Source organism: Antennarius striatus, chromosome 15 (assembly GCF_040054535.1).
Source record: "Antennarius striatus isolate MH-2024 chromosome 15, ASM4005453v1, whole genome shotgun sequence".
NCBI classification, from domain to species: domain Eukaryota; kingdom Metazoa; phylum Chordata; class Actinopteri; order Lophiiformes; family Antennariidae; genus Antennarius; species Antennarius striatus.
The window spans coordinates 4,240,427-4,256,849 of NC_090790.1; the positions used below are offsets into that span (position 1 = coordinate 4,240,427).

General features: G+C 41.5%; 1 protein-coding gene and 1 long non-coding RNA gene across 2 annotated transcripts; one reads left to right on the plus strand and one right to left on the minus strand.

The window, feature by feature from the left end:
• Positions 1 to 575: 575 nt before the first annotated feature.
• fech (ferrochelatase) lies at positions 576 to 14,187 on the minus strand. The gene is made up of 11 exons (XM_068335026.1): positions 14,000 to 14,187; positions 12,592 to 12,682; positions 11,082 to 11,201; positions 10,305 to 10,453; positions 9,841 to 9,975; positions 8,479 to 8,585; positions 8,139 to 8,237; positions 7,731 to 7,838; positions 6,304 to 6,468; positions 5,605 to 5,664; positions 576 to 4,137 (listed from the first exon to the last, which is right to left on the minus strand). Exons 1-11 carry the CDS (start codon positions 14,037 to 14,039, stop codon positions 4,000 to 4,002), a joined length of 1,212 nt encoding a protein of 403 aa, XP_068191127.1. The 5' UTR covers positions 14,040 to 14,187; the 3' UTR covers positions 576 to 3,999.
• LOC137608553 (uncharacterized) lies at positions 4,097 to 6,452 on the plus strand. The gene is made up of 3 exons (XR_011038199.1): positions 4,097 to 4,231; positions 4,314 to 4,425; positions 6,316 to 6,452. It is a non-coding gene; the product is annotated as an uncharacterized lncRNA (long non-coding RNA).
• Positions 14,188 to 16,423: the final 2,236 nt, after the last annotated feature.

Consider the following 16,423-nt stretch of genomic DNA (forward strand, 5'->3'; position numbering starts at 1 on the left):
GACAGGAGAACAGACAAGGTGAGGAGGAGAAAAGAGGAAAATGAAAGGAGAGCTGGTAGCTGATTCAGATGCAGGCTTGTGGAGGAGGGGGACAGAAAGGGGAGGAGGCGCCGAGGCCGGCGCCCTCAGGGGTTATTGGGTCGTGGACAGCCAATCTCTCTCAGCTTAATCAACAGCAGCAGAGGTGATTGCAACACCGCAGGGGACGGCTGGGAAAAAAAGATGGGGGGGAGGCAGAGGGGGAGAGAAGCAGATGGGGATGAATGGTAAGGTGTGGAGGAGAGGGGGAGCAAAGAGCTGGGAGATGAGAAAAAGATTGGAAAAGGAGGCAAAACTGGGGTGAGCATGGAGAAAAGGGGAGAAGGGTGAGACGAAAGGAAAAGAAAGACTGGCCAAGATGGAGAAAAGGGTGACTGATGGGGGAGAAAAAAGATAGGGGGGGGGGGTAAAGATTGGGAAACCACTGAGATGTAAGGAGGAAATGGGTGAGGCAGAAAAAGAGAGAGATGTCAGGAGGAGGGTGTGGTGACAGTTGTTTTTGTCATTCATTCAATAAACCACAGAAATACTCCACGTTACAGCAACTGCAAGTTATTTTATTTTGAAGGAAGACTCGTAATGAAGAGAAATCGCATCGTCTCCAAAATATTCAAGAAGTTTTAAAAAGTGGAGACACAAATAAATTAAAAAACAAACCTCCAAATAGTAAAGAAATTATGCTGGAGCAGCAACAAAACGTAGCATCTTATGTACAAACGCAAACACTGCGCAATGTCATTTCAACACACACACAAATTCTTACAAACGGTTGTCAAATGGACAAGTATAAATCAAAATAAATCAGAAAACATGCTGGCAGACAAAATAAAAAACTGTTGTAGATATTAACATGCCCTCCTGCTGTGACGTTAACTTTTGGCCATTTCTGCACATACTATCAATCTTATTTGTCTCCACGATGATCGCATTGAAGCGACGGCTTTTTCTTTTGTGTCACTGTCACAGATCTCAAATAACAAATACACTTAATGTCATCATTGAACTTATTTTCACACGCGCAGGCTGTGACACAAATGAATGACAGTTCCTGAGTTTTGGTAGATCTTTAAAAATGGAAGAGAACTGATGATGTCTGTCTGAAATGTAAGTGTGGGTAAAATTCCTATTTGATACACAGCAGAAACTAAACCAACTGTGCAATGAACGCAACCACTGTTAGCATTAACCGGAGTTTACACTTTTTTAAAAGAGTAACATACTGAGGTATCATTAAACTATTTTGTTTTTTTATCTCCATTAGCAAAATTGGCATTCAACCTTTAGCTAACTACTGCATGGGCACAACGGTACATGTTATGTTTGGCTACATGAAGCAAGCTGGTAAAATAGTTGTTCTATGAATTATGTCCTCAAAGCATGCAGGTTGCATATATGAGCCAAATCTTTCATGTTACAAATCTTTTTTTAACTAATTAGGTGGAATTGAGTTGAAAATTCCTGTAACCAAATGGGAGTTACTGTTTTTGTCATGCAGCCCATCACAATTTACAAAAAGTCACAAACCCAGTCACAAGAACACCCACTATCAGGTTAGCTCGCTGTTAGCATATTAGATCACTAACTAGCCTATGCAGTTTGAATGTATTTCAAATAAAGACCACCTCTGGTTGACCCAGATCACAGCAGGCACATGTATGTTAGACGTCAGAGTTTTTCCTGCCAGCATTTTTAGTTAAGCACACATGAAATCGACAAATCATAAAGCACAAAATCCAGTATTTGTAGTCAGCCAGTGTAAAAAAAAAAGAAAAAAAAAAGGCACATTATTATGGTATAACAGGATAGGAAAAGTTTCTAATTTGACAGATGCAAATTATTAGGAAGTCTCATCCGTGTCAGGCTGACAGCAGCTCACAACAAAGCTGGAGCCTTCTGGATCTGTCTTGGAACTGCAGCGCCTGACGATAAAATGAAGTTAAGAAATATCTAATTCTACAGATTCATAGTTTCATGAGGTTTCTCACATTAATATACTGAAGTATAATCAGCGAGGCATGAGCGGAAAAACGGCATGGTTTCAGCAGACAAACGTCAAAGTCTAAGGACATTTAAATGGAACTGCTCCTAAAATCAACTGACACAACTCTCAACATCTATGCTACTTCTCAACACAGTATTCTTCTTTATGACACAGACTCATCCCACTACCGAAAGACAGTTCCAGCTTTATCGTGGTTTAATGCTCATTTACGTTCTCGGAGGAATTCTTCAAACGTAACTTTTTTTTCCCCCTAACCACGCCTTCAAGGAAGTGACATGACGTAAACGTAAAAACGTAGGTCACATTAAAACAGTTCAGTCTGTATGCATGTTTTTGCCCAATCCAGGATAAATTACTGAATGATTCAATTTCTGTAGAAATTCCAGGATTTACAGCTTTCTTTTAAACTGTGATTTAAGTGGTATTTTTCAGTGGTTGGGGAGGAAACTAAGCTTCATAAAGTTAATATGCTAGTAGCACAAACACAAGGTTTAATGAACCTGCTTCTCTTCAACCAACCTTGCTTTTTTTTTTTAACGTGAAACAACCAGATCACTCCTGCACCTTCACAGAGAAGACAGATTCATTACTTCAGTTTCTGACTCGTTGGAATTAGAGAATCAAAATGATGAAAAAAATACAGCAGGAAAAGAAAAGATACGACAGAATATTAAACACCTTAAGGAATCTGTAAAACATGTTTATCCTAGATTGTAAATCATCTCACAAAATCCCCAATTTGTTTCGCGACACCCTGAGAGGTTGTGACCCCCAGAATTTGTTGTTCTTTTCTTGACTAGAGAACTGTCACTGCAACCCTGGTTGATAGTGTTCATGGTGCAACGTCTGCTTAAGGTCTACGTTATTCTGCACAGCACCGACAGAACAGATGCAGGATTAATACAATCATTTTCATGATTAACTCTTAACCAACCACCGTTTTCTTCTCTTTAAAACTTGCTGTCTTGACCCCAGCAGGCTCACAGGTGTTCACGTATGAGGCAAGAGGGTTTTGAGAAGCACCAACCTCCTCCAATCACATTGCAGGGAATACAGCCAGGTTGGTTTATGGCGAAAGAGCCACAGGCGAGAAAGGAGAGACAGAGTCGACCCGAGGTCAGTGGTGTCAGTCGACATTGGCTGACTGCTAGTCTCTTAGCACCACCAAGAAGAGGAAAAAGGGGGCTCTGGGAGTTCTGTGAGGGCTGAGTGAAAGAAATGCAAGAATGGAAGCTGAGATGCAAAAAAAAAATTAAATTAAAAACAAAATAGTGCAAGGCTGGTTTCTTCTGTCGATCATTAGTGATGTAAGCAGCCGCTTCTGTAGCATCAGTTCTGTAACTGCACAGACTCTGACCAAACGGAATCCATAAATCCTCACACTGGCTGTTTCTTTTATTCACTGTGGCGTGCCAGAGGCACTTCCTGATCGGGAAAAACATCCAGATATCTGACGTTAATTGCAGAGTGTGCCAGCAATGTGTTTTATCGAAAACTATTTCGACAATTTTAGCTCATACATCTGTTGATATCCATTTCAATGTGTAAATAAATAAATAATCCCAAATTCTCAATTTCCCTTTTGTTTAAAAAGTAAATTGAATAAGTTGTTTTTGTGACTTTTCAATTCATTTGGAATTTTTTTATTTATGACCAATTTTTCTGCTTTTGTTTTTTTATTGAAGTCTGACATTCAGGCACAACAAAACTAACATCAGTGTGTTTACAGAAACCATTTGGTCATTTCTTTGTGTGATGTCCTCTGAATGACTCACACTCTTGTTGGAGAATACGGTGTGTGCGTCTGTGTGTGCGTCTGTGTGTGTGTGTGTGTGTGCACCAGTCTTATTAAAGAAGGCCTTAAGTTTCATCACAGATAGCTTTGCTGCATGAAGGGCACCAGTGTGTGTGTGTGTGTGTGTGTGTGTGTGTGTGTGTGTGTGTGTGTGTGTGTGTTTCTATGAGAGTGTCTGGCTGGCGAAGAAGGCCTTGGTCTCTCCACAGGTGGGGTTGGTGCACAGCGGGCAGCGGAGGGTCAGCTGGCGAGAACAGGGCTGGTTGGACTTCAGGTGGGAGTGGACCAGATCGGCCAGAGCCTGGACAGAACAAACCACCATCAAAGGAACGAACTTACGCCCAACTCAATCTATGAGGGTTTGGGTTTACGTGACGGGCATCGACCAATCAGTGGTCTGTAACGTTTCCTGATCTTTTATTCCCTGTTAAGGAGGTGGTACTAAAATAAGTAAAGCACCCGGTACATTTTACACAGTGGGAAACCAAACCAGGCTAGTGGAGAAGAGCAGAAGAGATGCTACGCAGTGGAGATGGACTCAAACACATCTCCCACCGAGGAAATAAACTTGAAACGAGCAGAGCTGCAGGTAAGGAGCTTTTATTCTCTATGACTGAAAAAGTTTGAACTGAAACAAATGACTTCAATTCTGCTTGAAATTTATTTGTTAACATTTACCTGGTAACGTTGGTGAACATACTACAGGTCTGACCGGGCCTCCATTCAATAGTCCTGTATTTGTTCTGATCATACATTTAATCTGACTGCTTCTTTAAATATTAAAGTGACATATTTATAAATTTCATGTGTTATTTTGAAAAAATTTAATGTTGGCCTCCACAAAAGAGAGGAAAACGTATTTAAAAAATGAGTGAATTAACGTGTCATCCGTCATTTAGATATTCTGATCTTTGCAAGTTATAAACTTGATTAAGAACATTTACAAACACAAACACCAGATGAGTCTGAGGATTGATTTTTCCAGCGGCTGCTGCTCACAGACGGCAGCAGACTGACGCAGCTCACTGAGAAACTAAAACTATACCACGGAAACCATCCTTCAATAACTACCAACTAATCATCCTCTAGATATTGATTTAAACAGTCCCACTCTCTCTCTCTCTCACACACACACACACACATGTGCACACACACACTTGGTGAGGGGTCTCAGAGCGCGGCGGGTTTGACCAGCCAGCCAGCCGGGCGGTTCAGTTCTACTGTAGTCAGCTCTAAAGGTTCCCATTGATCTGCCCCCTTCCTTTAATAAACCCTACACACGCACACACACACACACACACACATGTACAGACAGACATGCATGCGTGCGCACACACACACACACACACAGACACACACACACACAGAGCTGTTACAACTGGAGGAGCTGCCTGTTGTGAGAAAGGTTGCAGGGAAAAGGGATAAAGGGATGAAGGGAAGGAGGAAGGTAGGATGGGAAAGAGACGAGAAAGGAACCAAGGAGAGAAGGAAGGAATCCATTTATTGACCACCTCCTGCCTGGAGTTCACTTAATTCACAGAACCTTCTGTTTCCATCTCTTCTATTGTTAGAGCTGCTCCTGCCTTCAGAGCCTCTCCTGGTTTCTACTTTGCTTCCCTCCGTCTCACACGTGTTCCTCATTATTTGCTCGTTCAAACTTGTTTTTGGCCCCTTTATCTTTGTCTCTCTTTATACTGAAAGTTGCTTTATTAAATTTATTTAAATGTAGTCTTCCTCCTTTAGAAACATGTTTCATAGATCTCTTTACCTTCATAAATAGAGGGTTCCCGTTTAACGACTCCGCCCTCCTGATGTTCTCCACTCCACACTGGAGAAAAACACAGGAAAAGCTGTTACACACATTTAAACCACCAGACGCGACACACCACATGTAAACACACCACATGTAAACACACCACATGTAAACACAGAACATGTAAACATAGAACATGTATACACATGATAGCTCATGCAAAAACCATCAAACATAAAGAAGAGGAAGAGTGAGGGTTAATTTCTTCATTATGGGCAGGTTTGTGAAGAGAATCTCTTCTGTTTGTGGACATACTGTGTGTGTGTGTGTGTGTGTGTGTGTGTGTGTGTGTGTGTGTGTGTGTGTGTGTGTGTGTGTGTGTGTTTGTGTGTGTGTGTGTGTGTGTGTGTGTGTGTGTGTGTGTCTTTGTGGCACCAGTCACATTGATTGGTGGTCACTCGGTGCCTTCACGTGACACCACAGGACGCTGAGCTGCAGCTGACACGTCTCACACACACACACACACACACACACACACACACACACACACACACACACACACACACAAACACACCTGACTTCATGACTCCATATATGAAGTCGATTTAAGTAGATTGTTGATCCTGACACAAAGAATGTTGATCTGTACTGATTTGGAACATTTAATCCTATACTCCTCATCTCCTTACTTTGAAACTGGGGCTTCTGCCTTACCTCCTCCCCCAGGACCTGTCCATACTCGATATCAAGCTCGTGTAAAGTCTCTATGTGGTCGGATGTGAAGGCTATGGGCACCAGCAAGATGTTCTTCTTCCCTCGTTCACAAAGCCCTTTAATCACCTCGTCCGTCTGGGGGCCGAGCCAAGGCATGGGCCCCACCTGTGGAGCGAGAACAGGACGTGACGTCAGTCATCAGACTCCACCATATTTAATTCACATTAATGGAGGAACCATGATTTTGTGGATGTAATAACTCCAGATCCTACCGCGCGCTGTGGTCCAAGAAAAAACATCCTACTTGACTGAGCCACCCCATAAAACTATCACAATGTTGATTCTAAATGTAACAGCGCCATCTGCTGGATCAACAGGTAAATTCTTTCAAACTGCCTGCATAAGTCTGTGTGACTTTTTTCAGTTCCTCCCTGTGTGTGGATCGATATTTAAACCCGGTATAGAAAGTGACGGACCTACATACCGTGATGATTGAACCAGTAGGACAGTTTCCACAACCACTTTATTTTCTGACCCATAAAAAAGTTGCCGATGTTTCACAGTCCAGTTCTGTCATGACCAGCTGGATGGCGGCGGGCATCATTCATACAGACTGTGAATTCTGGGAACTCTTGAGCCTTCCTCCTCAAAATGAGGCTGCTGTATTAAACAGACAAGTGGCGCCGCCTAGTGGTGACCATAACTCCACCCAACAGATTATGTGCTTGCAGCCACTGGTTGGTTGTTAGTTTCTGTTACATTTTGGTGGTGATCAGGACCTTCATCTGGATGCACAGTTTTGTTACAGGACTTTTTACCATCATGGGATAGGGGAGATTACAAGATCAGGGATTCCAAAGTCCTGGATAATATCAACAACACTCCCCCGTAAGATCCACCACTCATCATCAGATCTGGTGACTGAGGTCAGATTGGAGCAGAAACTCTCAGAGTTCTGTTTGTCATTATTATGAAGGTCGGAGTACTCTTTTTTAGGTTCACTGACGAACTAAGATAACAACCACCTTTCTAGGGGTTTGAATTGTCGGGGGTACGCAAACTTATACATAACTTTGTTAAAACAATAAAATAAAAGTAAACACCGGCAGCAGAACTGTGGAAACACCTGCAGAAGAAGATTCAGCTCACCTGCAGTGAGTTACGGCATGACTAGAAGGACAAGTAAAGAAGAGCTAGGCTTTAAAAATTTGCTCTGAGTAAAGTAAAGCTGGAAATCATCTGGTATAAAACAGATGGTTTGCTGTTTGACAGATAACGTACGATCAGTAATGGTTCCTAGTTAGAGGTTCTAACCAACACATCTAGTTACCAGAGTGAGAACAACATGGTAATGTGAAGGTGAGCTTCTGTTCATTGTTTTTCTGTTTTGTGTGGGTGTGTGTGTGTGTATGTGTGTGTACACTCACTCTGGACTGCCACACCAGTCTGTAGGGATTGCAATGTCCCAGTCTCTCCATGACTCTCTGGACTGTGGCCCCCACTTCCTGAGGATATGGGTCGCCTCTGTTTACAACCTGTACACAGTTCACAGCAGTAGTACCATTAGCGTTAGCGTTAGCGTACGTATTACAACCGGCACTGCAGGAGGCTAACCTGCAGCGCCGGTTGTAATAGCGGCGCTGAAGGCTAACGGATCCGCTGAGGCAGGAGGACCGTTCCTCACCTCATGAGTCACACAGGGTTTGATTCACACGAACTGACTGAAACTGAGGAAGCTGCTGCTCAGAGTATCAGGAGAAGCAGCAGTGTGTTAGCAGTAATAAAACTACATAGTAATACCAGTAGAGTCAGTACTAGCCCATTATGGTACTTACAGCCATCGGTAGGGAGTGGGCCGAGAACAAAATGACGACGTCATCTCTCTTCTCCTCTGGAAACTTCAGCAGCTCATTATTGACATGCTCTGCAAAACACTGGAAACACGCACACACACACACACACAATGTAAAAAAGATCTAAAACCACACTCTCCTTAGTTGCTATGATGACCAACCATGGCAGCGTTCAGCTCATTAGTTGCTATGACAACCTGCTGCATCATCAGTTGATTCTGCAAAAAAATGCTCTTGGTTCTCTCTGAGCAAAGATAGTGGCTAACTGGTGTGTGTGTATGTGTGTGTGTGCGTGCGTGTGTGTGTGTGTGTTGTGTCTAACCTCTACGAGCAAAGGATGTGTGGGCCAGCGGTCGATGACACTCCAGCCCATTTTTGGTCTTTCGCCTCTGTTGCTGTAGTAACGGTAGATGGCGTTCAGGCTGCTGCCTGTTTGCAAGAAGTCAAAAAAAAAATTTCATGAACATTCTGAGTATTTGCTCCCATCAGACCGACAGCCACGGTCAGGCGTTGTCGCTGAGGAGCAGAGGTGAAGTCATCGCGTCATTTTGGCCACGACGATCTCAGAGGCGTTTGAAACAAACATACCCCGTTGTGAATTTGAACTTTTGTCACTTTTCAAACATCTCCTCATTTCGTGTTTTATCCTCCAAAGGCGCTTGTGCTTTTTACACCGTGCACATGAAAACACACACATCTGCTCCACTCTATGTATTTTAAAGGTCAGACGTTTCCTCTTGACACCCAATTTTTTTTCCAAACGTTGGATCTTCTACGCAGCACAGATGTCTCTGTCAGTGTCTGATGGATGTGGTTGTCAGTTTCATGCCCAGCAAACAAAGACGGCAGTCTAAACGGCAAAGTCCCTCAGCAGAGCAGATGTTCTGTCTGAACATAAACACCAACAGGACGGGGCCTTCATCTTGCAACGCTAAAGGCAGCTGAAAGAAAATGATCCACCCCCTTTGGGTGAATCTACTGCAAACTTCAACATTTCCTTCTTATTTCCAAAAAATCTGTTGTGTAGTTGAAATATAAAGTCAGGGGAAGAAAGCTTTACCTCGCAACATAAATTCACTCAATTCATTCAGAAAATCACTCCAAAATATATAATACATTCCTCCTTCTGTTCAACCTGTTTACTAAAGCTCTGTCTGCTAGTTCATCTTTATTTCATAGAAACGAGAAATCTCACAATGTTAAGTGAAAAAAAAAAAAATTCTGATCTGCGTCTTTATTCTGTATATTCTGGAATATAAAGATAGGCTTTTATCTTCATGTCTTATGTATTTACATTAAAGAGGCAGACGCAGAAAAGCTAAAATACTCTCTAGTTCAGAAGGTTGAGATCTAAATGAAGCTGATCGATCAGCATCGTTCTAATCAGCTGACTGAGTGATCAGTTCTGTACTGCAATGATATATCTGAACCGTGCCGTTTATTTCATGCAAAGTGTGAACAGGCTCTACTGCTCCCTATAGAGAGTGGAACCAACAACATGTGCTCTGTTGCTATGCACATGACTGTAGCTAATGACGTAGGAAGCCACAAAAAGCTGGTGCATCAAAATAGCTCCTGATGACAGAACCTTTGAATTTTCCTGAAGTTTTTCTCCGGTAAATTAAATTTGATGTTTGGACAGGTCGTCTCTTCTACATCATGTTGTGTTTGCGCGTCTGCTCACCAGTGGTGGAGCAGCTGTACTGAGGGTACTGCGTGAAGGCCACAGCTCGCTCCACTCCATCCTTCTCCATCTCCTCGATGGCGTACTCCGTCAGCGGGTGAACGTACCGGAAGCCGATGTAGAACTTGTGAGGAGCTGAAGAGAGAGGAAGATAAAGACAGAATAAAGACTTTAATTAGTCTGGTATTTACATTGTGACTGTAACAGATGATTGATCCATTCAGTGACACGAGGGGAAAAGTGTTGGAGAATGTTGTTGAAGATGGTTTTTGGAACTGAATCGGGTTTCTCTCCCGCTGAAAATTATCAGTTTTCAGACGAGTGCTTGTTATCAGAGAGGTGTGTGCAGCGTGAAGAGACACGCCTTCCCTGTGTTCCTATCTACCCTTCACACACACTCCACCGCTAACAAGCCAGTACTGTTACATGTCCTGCTAACATGTCGCCATGCCTCCCCTGCCCACCTGTCTCTGGGCTCATCTCATCCAGCAGCTTGACCATGCCTTCCCCCTGCATGGAGGTCCAGTGTTTGATGGGCGAGCCCCCTCCGATCTTACTGTACTGCTCCTGGATCTTTGGGGTGCGACGCTTAGCGATGAAAGGGCCGAGCTTACTGCAGAGAGGCAGACGGGTTAGGTCACACGTCCAGCACCAGACGACATTAGAGAAGAAGCACCAAGACCAAAAGAAGTTCGCTGTTGCTCCAAAGTTTCAAGTTCCAGTCCAGTCAGAGATGGTGACATAAAGTTTACCCTAAGAACTACTTTGTTGATTTACAGAACATCGTGACCAAACAACCAGTTCCGTTTCTGATTTTACTTCAGTTTGTACCATTGTTATAAGTTAGTTAGAAATAATTGGTGACTTTCCTCTACCCTATGAAGCCAAACATTCTGGATCACCAGATCTGGGTTCAGATCTGACAGTAATGTGTGGCAGTTCTAAAGACGATGTCATTGTGTCATTTCGGTCTGATCACTTCGACCTTGTCTTCTTTTCTTTTTCCCAAAATAGTGAAGTGTCTCTTCAGAAAAGGTCTAAAGGAAGAATCCAATAATCCCCAAAATCTACAGTTTTTTTCCTTTGGCCACTTCTTGCTGTAATCTTGCAAACCTATTGTAGACTAAACCAGACTACTGACAATTATTAATATACTGTCAACTGTTTGGTAATGACGGCCTTTAGAGAACACATTTTGAAAAACAGATAACTGCATCTAAAGGTGTGTCCGGAGTGCTTACTTCTGCACAGGGAGCTTCATCAGGTCCGTGTCCATGAAGAGACGCAGCAGGAAGTCGTGAACGTCTTCTAGTTTCTCAGGTCCGCCCATGTTCAGCATCAAGATACCCGTCTTCGGTTTCCTGAAGGTACAAGAGATTAACATCGAGTCGTTCGGAACCGACAGTCCCTCGACTCCTTGTAATGACGTACTGTCAGTACACACACACACACACACACAGCTTTTGCAAACAAGAATCAGCTGATTCCTAGTGCGTTACAACGTTGTGTTGTGATTTGCAGTACTATTATAAAGAAATTTTTAAATTATAAAATAGATTGAAGTCAAAGAAACAATGAAAAAAAATTATTCTTCATATTTAAAGAACATTTTTAAAGTTGGGTAATTAATCTGACGGTAAACCATTCATTTACTACTAGCTAATCTAGTTATCTTGTAAATGAACACATTTCACAGCCGTCGCCTCACTGTCGTCTCGTTCATGAAACCAAAGCGGTTACAGTTCGTTTCATTTTTTCACTTTTTTCCCGACGCTCTTAGTTTGTCATCATCTGAAGTCAAGGAGTGACTTGAGCTCCCGCCACTGACGCTGAGCCGCCCTCTGACCTTTACAAGCTAATGTTAGCATCAGCCGCTAACCCAATGTCCTCAGTAAGTGTACTGAAACACACACCGCTATAAAGTTTTGGCTTCAACTAGATGTTTATTCAACGAGATGGCGATGTCTGTCCATCAAAACAACAAATTACTGTAAAACAAACCATTAAAGCGTTTGGTGGGGAATCTGGAACATCAGAAATAATGCTTTCACCAACGAAAACAAACTCATTTTAATGTTTGAACACATCTGATTCTGAATCGAAATGCCAGGTAACAGAATGACGTGAAAATTGTTGCGCTCACTCAAACTGTCTCCACGGATACCTTCTGAGAGGATCAAGTTTTCTTTTCAGTGGCTCATTAGCGTGTAGTTTAGTTTGGGTTTGCAGACATTTTTCTGTTTGCTGGTCAACAAATGAGACAAAGACGAATTTCATACAGCACAAAGTCAACAAAAAGAAATGTCCCCTCTGCGATGGACGGAAATTGTTTGCACTTGGTCTCATTGCACTCATCAGCTTTGAATACCCTTCAAAAAAATCTGTTGTCTCATTCATAAAGATTGTGAGGCGTCTCCCCAGCGCCGCACGAGGACAGGAATGAAATAGACCTGAGTGAAAAGAATGAACCCCCAGACGGCCAACAGGGATCCTATTTCATTTACAGTTTAACGCCAAAAGGTTTTACAGAGGACAAACTAACCGTTCTGCTACATGACCTCGTCTCTCTGCCAGAACTCAGTTTGGTCTGACTTAAAAAAACAAACTGTTTTTGACTGAACGTTTAATTATCAATAACAGGTTTAAACAGTTGATTTACGATCAGCTGCATCTCCTCAAATTTGCTGCTTCTTTCAGTGTCGTCAAACGACTCTCAGTCACTGACAGCTGGTGTTTGTGTGTGTGTGTTACCTGTTCTCCTGTGTTTCTGGAGACAAGGTCTGGGCTAAAGCTGCAGCAGTGGAGCGACTCCTTAGACTCAGACTGACGCTGCATCGAGCGACTAAACAAAAGAAATAGACAGTTCCTCTGTAAAGAAAATGTCTTCATCATGCAGGAAAATACTGTTAACCAGGATTTCAAATTAAAACATTGCCTGACTCCAAAACTACCTGAATGTAACAAAATAGGTTCTCAGTTGTTCCAATTAGCAGAAAAAAAATTAAAAGAATACAAAAATTATACAATTAATCATTTTTATGAGTCACATCATTTGGCGGTAAGGTGAAAGTTAAACACCCATTTTATTAAAAGCCTCTTGACAACCAACGTAAATGTGACTTTATTAGCATTGACAAAACAAATAAATTCTCAGATACACCATCATAATTTATCTTTATCTTTCATGGGACCCAAAGGATTTATATTGAATGTCCAAACCTTAAACTTATTTTTCCAAAGGTGCACCTTTATCTTTGGAAAAGATGCAGAAGCACCTTAATAAAAATCATGAATTTGATTTTTATTAAGGATCGTTTTTAATACCCACCAAAATTTAACATCTATATTAATTATGACCCTGTACACTTTGTAGTGTATTAGAAATAAAGCTGACGAGCCTTTATTTTCCTAACCCGGGCTGCAGTCCCTCACACCGCCACTAGCGGGCCTGCTTCAGTGATTATGCAAGTTCACTAGGTAGTAATTGTGTAACTCTTGAACGTGGACGTTTAAAGCTAGTTATTTCTAACTTCTAGCATGGATTAAAAGGTTAAATGTGTGAGCGTGGCCCTTTTTAGTTACTAAATGCAGCGTAAGTACGGGATAAGTCCTTTATGTAACATTAACATTAAACAGTAACCTACAGCATTGTCAAGCTGCGTCAATACACTTGACAGATCGCAACAAGCTACATACGGAAGTACGACAATTTGCTTCTAAAAATAAAGTCATTTTAATTGTCACCTTTAAGCAAATATTGGGGTGTAATTTTCATCCCATAGCCAACATGGGTACGGATCACGATATTTATTGTTCAAAGAAGCACTAGGAGAGTCTGGTGCAAAAAACACTAAGCATAAACGTATTTTCGTACCAAACATCACGACTTATATTGTGAAAATCTCAACAGGAAACGCTGCTTCCGCATCCCCGCCGCCTTCACCTCCAATTACGAAATTATACCAATGTCAGCGGCGTGCTGCGGACTTAACGTGGCTTTAATAGCAAAAAAACGCCACTCCATCGCTTGAAACTGCACTGAAATTGTATCAGAGACACGGAGTAGCAGCGTTTACTCTGAAAACTGTCATTCTCAAACTTAAATGTGTCTATTAACAGATTTCTCCAGGCTAACTTAGCTACACATTTTAACACTTACATTGAATCAAGCGACCAGCGCTACCCAGGACTGCCATCATGGTGCTTGTCGTGGTTACTGTGCCGATGGAAGCCTCTCTTCACGCTGGGATGAAGGCTGAGTCCCTGTGCGCCTACCGACTGGGTCCACGAGTAATTCTCCTCAGTGAGAGACTCGTTGTTCAGTCCGACACCTCAGACAGATTCCTTCAGCTGCCACCGGCGGACTTGTCAAGTTCCACAACCCTAACGTCAGCGTTTCCGGTTGGGAAATTAAGAGTAAAACGACTGACGAAAAGTAGATGCAGGGACGACAGCGATGACGCAAGAAAGTAATTCATATAGAAACTAATTTCCATTTAGATATCTCATTCCTGTGAATCATGTGTAATTACTGTTTTAGGAATTCATGAAATTGGTTTCAGTCATGAAGATGAGGCTCATTGTGAAAAGCATTTATGCTTCTGTGTGCACAAGACATTTAATGAAGCAAAGTACGATACAGAAATGAATCCCTTTTTTAATTGTTTTTACCATTACTATTTTACGTATATTCAAATACTGAATACACAACGGATTATCTGTAGTAATCCACCTTAGTAACAAGGTTATGTTTCTATACAATGGAAACATAAATTATAGTCGGCTTTTATTTTTGAGACTATTATTGTACATTTCCGGTTTTAAACTTGCTTATTCATGACGCTTTTTGCAGAGAGGTGTTTTCATTATGGCGTCACAACTACGTTTGTCAAAGTTACAGCTGTATCTCCGCCCCCTCTCATGCTGAAGTAGTACTTGGGCCACGCCCACACCACCAGGGGCCAGTGTTTGTCTGGAACAGATAGTTATCAGCGGGAACTGACATCTAAACACTGCGTCTTCTAAATTTTACTTATTTGAAGCCTCAGTTATGTTTTAATTTTTTTTTATAGAGTAACTTATCAAAACAGACAGCAGCTCCAAGAAATTAGGGTTTCCTTGTCCGGAAAGACAAAACAAAAAAACAAAAAAGCAAAAAAAAAAAACACAGAAAAAAATAATTTGCAAAATGCACAAATTCTACAGTATTTCTCACAAGTTATAATTATTGTGGTTCAGGAAGGAGCTGCATGATTTATACAAAACATTGACAAACAGGCCTTCAGCAAAGTAATTTATGCTAGCTTTAAATGTAGTTTGTGACATCATCGCTGAGTTATATCATCCCCTCCATGTTTTAGAACAATATAGCTCAATAGATCAAGAACATCCTTCCACATGAATGACAATATGGCAGTGGTCCCTTTCTCTCTCTCTTTCCAGGGAGTAAGAGCTTCAGAGTTTGTGATGAATGTGTTTGTCACCATATAATGAAAACCTATTTTCAACGTCTTTTCACGAGCTACTAAAAGTAAAGCATTAGAAGGTGATCATCAAATATAACACCTACATATTTATGAGGGAATAGTCCTTTCTCACTCGTGTTAATAGTACATTATAGCTACAGATGTTAATATCACATTCTAACTACTGCTCTTTATATTACAGCATAATCATTGTTATTAATATCTCACTATATCTGCTAGTGTGAATGGCTTCACTTATTGTACATTTTGATGTTTAGCCAGTTTTGAGACAGAATGATTTCATCATCAGCTGGATGTGCTCATTTTTGCGTAACATCTCTTTTTGCCAACAGGTGTTTAAATCTAAAGCAGACGTCATTTTAACACAAAGAGAATCGGAACAGTTGAAGTCTAACAATCCAACTGACCCCAATGCGTGGGGCTTCACTGGTGAAAGGAACCAGTTTTTCTCGACCTGTAGTCTGAAGCCGCTTCCTTGTTCCTGGAACAAGGAAGCAGAAACTGAGATGTTTAAACATTTAAACAGCAATAAGAAACTACAACAGACGTTAAAGAAAGAAGTCCTCACAGCTATTAGCATGGTTTCTTTTTTAATTCATGTAGCTGAATGTAGCTACTCTTTATGTCATCTTGATTTTTATTGTTCTTTGTTAGTTACATCTAACTGGTCTAAACCTTGGGGGGGGGGGGTTATTTGGCCTAACTTTAAACCTATTTTCTCAATAGACCGACATGCAAGTACTAAAGACAAAAAAGTGTGTCTGTATGCTGGACTTTCAATGAATGAAGAGAATTAAACCAGTTTACCTGATAGGTTGGTAGGTAAACAGTCGTCCAGTGATGTGTGTGAGGTCACAGAAGGTGTTTTATTTTAAATATATTTATAAATGTGTAAGATTGCTGGACCTGTTGAAGTCTGTTTTTTTCTCCTTTCATGTCAAAACTAAAAAATGTTACAAAAAGGACTCTTCCTCAGCCTGAACAAGCATGTCATATGCTGACACGCATGTCAGCTAAGAACAGGAAATTGAGGCTGTAATTTACACAGTAAAATACTGAAGTAGGTGACTGGATTAAACATTTAGATGTTAGGGTCA

What these genes read in the sequence shown, in the direction of transcription:
- fech (XM_068335026.1), bottom strand. Translation starts at nt 14,039, where the DNA reads ATGATGGCAGTCCTGGGTAGCGCTGGTCGCTTGATTCAAT. An exon ending in GTACAGCTGCTCCACCACTG is followed by an intron (nt 8,586 to 9,840) that starts GTGAGCAGACGC and finishes TCTTGCAAACAG; the next exon opens with GCAGCAGCCTGAACGCCATC. An exon ending in GGAACCCTCTATTTATGAAG is followed by an intron (nt 4,138 to 5,604) that starts GTAAAGAGATCT and finishes TGTTCTGTCCAG; the next exon opens with GCTCTGGCCGATCTGGTCCA.